A 3,620-nucleotide genomic window follows, 5' to 3' on the forward strand; every position below is an offset into this window, starting at 1 on the left:
CATCATATCTCATATCCTAGAAAAGTTCATAATAATTATTTTTGAATCGCTGTCGGCCCGCTGAATCGGACGCAATATTCTCGCAGAGTCTTGGGTAGCATGTGAATGACTGATCTCTCGATTGCCAGAAGCTCCAGAAAGGGATATCGAATAAAAAGAAGAGACCAGAGCACAGGCCGGGAACCTTTCAGTCGACAAGACTTTTCCCGCTCAAACGACTCGCCTGCCCTAGACCGGTTTCGCTCGACCTGACTCAAATGGTTCATTTCGTCGCTATGTATGACAACTCTCCGGGAAGGTGTCCTGGGCAGTGTCGTTTGACAGACTATTTCGACACGTCGCCTCGCCGCGGCGTGCTCAAGCAGGTAGAACAGAGCTGAGTCGGTGAGAAGTTGAGGCTATTTCTCTTTGACACACCAATATATTAGGATAGACTCGAGTGCGACTATACTGCACAAAAGGAAAAGACGCTTTGGGACATCACCCAATTCAATGGCAGCGAAGAGAGAGCTAGTAGGTTTGGCATCGGTGGGTATATCCTCCTCATGACTGCTTAGCTTCGCTATCCGTCATCCTCTCGACTACAACCCTCGGAAACATTCGAACGCTTACACGGGAGGACTAGAAGAACGAAGAACGAGAGAGGGCAGGGGAAGGGTCAGTCTCGATCAGTCATAGACTATGACTACCTACTTTGAAGCACGTCGAAAATCTGAGCTCAAGTATTCAAGTAAAGTCGAACCAATAAGTGAACCTATCATGAAAAACTATTCACTCTGCATCGGCGCCATGAGGTCGATGTGAACGGCACCAGCGGCTAAGCTGTGATTCGAAAAATCTCGTGCAGGTCGACGCGATCTCAAATTCGAACACAATAGGTCTGAGCATCCGGCTGACTAGGCGCTCGGCCGGACCGACATTCGGTGCCGACGGACGCATCGACCGATGGATTGACGGACGGAAGGAAGCAGGATGTCCTATTCTCTCCATCGGGCACCAACTTTCTCGGAGCGCCTTCTTTCTATCACTATGTAGTACATTCCTCCAAGCTGTTCGCCTGGAGCTCCAATGTCATTACATTGTAGTCAAGGTTTGTTGTTATCGTGACCTACATACGCCGTACCGACGCAAAGAAAGGTTTCTCCATTTACTCACCGAAAGCCGGTTTTTTTTCGAGACGTCCATCTTGTTTTTCACGGAATCAGGTATGCAGGGGAGCCTCTCCTTCCCGTCGCGGGGTTCAGGATAAGCGACGTGGAGTCTGTTCAGGATGCCTTCCACTTTTCGGTTCTTCAGCTTGGCCTCAACCCTGCGGAATGAAAAAAAATAGATCAGCGACTTGCTCGCTTTGGAGATTGCCCGGTATGTTGAATGGGTGGACTACAACATAGTTCCGACCCCAGCTTGAGGATGCCCAGGGGTGGACAAGGAGTCGTCACTCCCTCAGGGAGGAATACATACCTCGAAGCATGGAACACGCCTTGTTCCTCACGTCGAAAAAGCCTTCTTGCGTTGCCGTGCTCATGAACAAAACTTCAAGGTTCGACTCGCTCTGCAACTCTTCGATGAGTTTTTTCTTCTCCTCGTCGTAATCAGATGGGGGTAGGGCGTCGATCTTGTTACAGAGGACAAGCAACGGTTTATTTGCGAAGAGAGGTTTCAAACTCTTCAGCAAAGAGATCTGACTCTCGAGGGAATTCCCACATTGCTCCGAGGGGTCGAGGACGAAGAGCACGCAAGCTCTCAGATGTGCCAGGGCGGTGACAGCTTGCATCTCGATGGTGTTTCGTTCCTCGAGGGGATGATCCAAGATTCCAGGGGTATCGATCACTTGCCATTTCATGTACTCGTAATCCGTATGACCAACGTACAGAGACTTCGTCGTGAAAGCGAACGGTTGAACCTCGACATCTGCTCTCGTGACACAAGTGATGAACGATGATTTCCCTACGTTCGGATATCCACACAGCAGTAAGGTCCTCGTGTTGGGGTCGATGGATGGCAGACGGGAAAGATGCTGACGGACTTGTTCGAGATAGAGCAGCGACTGGGCCTGACGTCGCATGATGGTTGCCATACGTCCGAGTGCGGCTTTCTTGAGTCGCTTGCATCTGAACAGCGAATCTGCATATTTGAGCAGACGCACATAGTCCCGGGAGACCTTATCGATGAGATGCAGGGCTTGATTGATCTGACCCAAAGATAACTTGTAGTGATCTCTGTCGTAGAGAACGTTCATCAGATCCGCGTAGAAAGGATGGATATCTTCGAGCTTGGGGAAATCCGATACGATTTTGCTCAGCTTGTCATGGAAATTTTGTTGGGTGAATTTCACCTTGCGCATGTAAAAGCTCCTAATTCGAGTGATTTTATACTGCTTGTGGACAACTGTCGGGGTTTTGCGCTGAGTCTTCGAGAGGATGATGTCCACGAAGTCTTTCGCTGTGGGCACCACTTCGATCTTCTTGAAGTTATAACACGCCACGGTGGATGGAGGACTTGAGCTAGAACTGTCACGATTGAAGACTCACTGACTCGTTGACCACGCGTCGAACCCCGAGGGTCGGAGAGCTCACCCGCGTGTTAGCTCAATACCTCGTGGCTCGAAAAGGTGTCTGCAATGTTTGTCAACATCCGATGTTTGAAGGCTCCCGTAGTAGCCTTCAAACATCGGATGTTGACAAACATTGCAGACTCCTTTTCGAGGCACATTGAGCATCCCTCCAGCGTTGTTCCTGGGCCGAGTCCCGTGACTTGCCTTTTGTACCCACTGGACACCGTGAACCATTGGCTACCGTTCTGGAGGAGCTTAGAAGCGGATCGAACATTGTCGCTCCTTCTTTATTTTTGCCTCGAAGGCCGATCTTGGTCTGTTGTTGTGCCTCCTGGCCACCACCGCTCCTTTTCGAGCCACGAGGTATTGAGCTAACACGCGGGTGAGTTCCCCGACCCTCGGGGTTCGACGCGTGGTCAACGAGTCAGTGAGTCTTCAATCGTGACAGTTCTAGTTCCATCCGAAATGGATCTTGGTTTTGTTGTCGCACGCGTCCGGAGCGACTTCTTCGAGACGAGAGAAGCCATGATGCAAATCATGGACGCCATTAAAATACATTTCGGTGAGTAAATGAAGAAACCTCTCTTTGCGTCGGCAGAAGGCGCTCCGAGAAAGTTGGTGCCCGATGGAGAGAATAGGACATCCTGCTTCCTTCCGTCCGTCAATCCATCGGTCGATGCGTCCGTCGGCACCGAATGTCGGTCCGGCCGAGCGCCTAGTCAGCCGGATGCTCAGACCTATTGTGTTCGAATTTGAGATCGCGTCGACCTGCACGAGATTTTTCGAGTCACAGCTTAGCCGCTGGTGCCGTTCACATCGACCTCATGGCACCGATGCAGAGTGAATAGTTTTTGTATGATAGGTTCACTTATTGGTTCGACTTTACTTGAATACTTGAGCACAGATTTTCGACGTGCTTCAAAGTAGGTAGTCATAGTCTATGACTGATGAGATGACCCTTCCCTGCCCTCTCTCTTCTTCTTCTTCTATCCCTCCCGTGTAAGCGTCAATGTTTCCGAGGGTTTGTAGTCGAGAGGATGGCGGATAGACGAAGCTAAGCAGTCAT

The 3,620-nt window shown here is 50.3% G+C and overlaps 1 protein-coding gene across 1 annotated transcript; it reads right to left on the reverse strand.

Annotated features, from left to right (window-relative positions):
• Positions 1–1,155: 1,155 nt before the first annotated feature.
• Positions 1,156–2,479, reverse strand: LOC100897665 (nucleolar GTP-binding protein 1-like; the record flags this gene model as incomplete). The annotated part of the gene is made up of 3 exons (XM_029112992.1): positions 1,462–2,479; positions 1,340–1,346; positions 1,156–1,309 (listed from the first exon to the last, which is right to left on the reverse strand). Coding segments are annotated over exons 1-3 (1,044 nt in total), but the record flags the coding sequence as incomplete, so codon positions are not given.
• Between the last annotated feature and the right edge of the window lie 1,141 nt (positions 2,480–3,620).

Source organism: Galendromus occidentalis, unplaced genomic scaffold (assembly GCF_000255335.2).
Source record: "Galendromus occidentalis unplaced genomic scaffold, Mocc_1.1 scf7180000075845, whole genome shotgun sequence".
In the NCBI taxonomy this organism is placed as follows: Eukaryota; Metazoa; Arthropoda; class Arachnida; order Mesostigmata; family Phytoseiidae; genus Galendromus; species Galendromus occidentalis.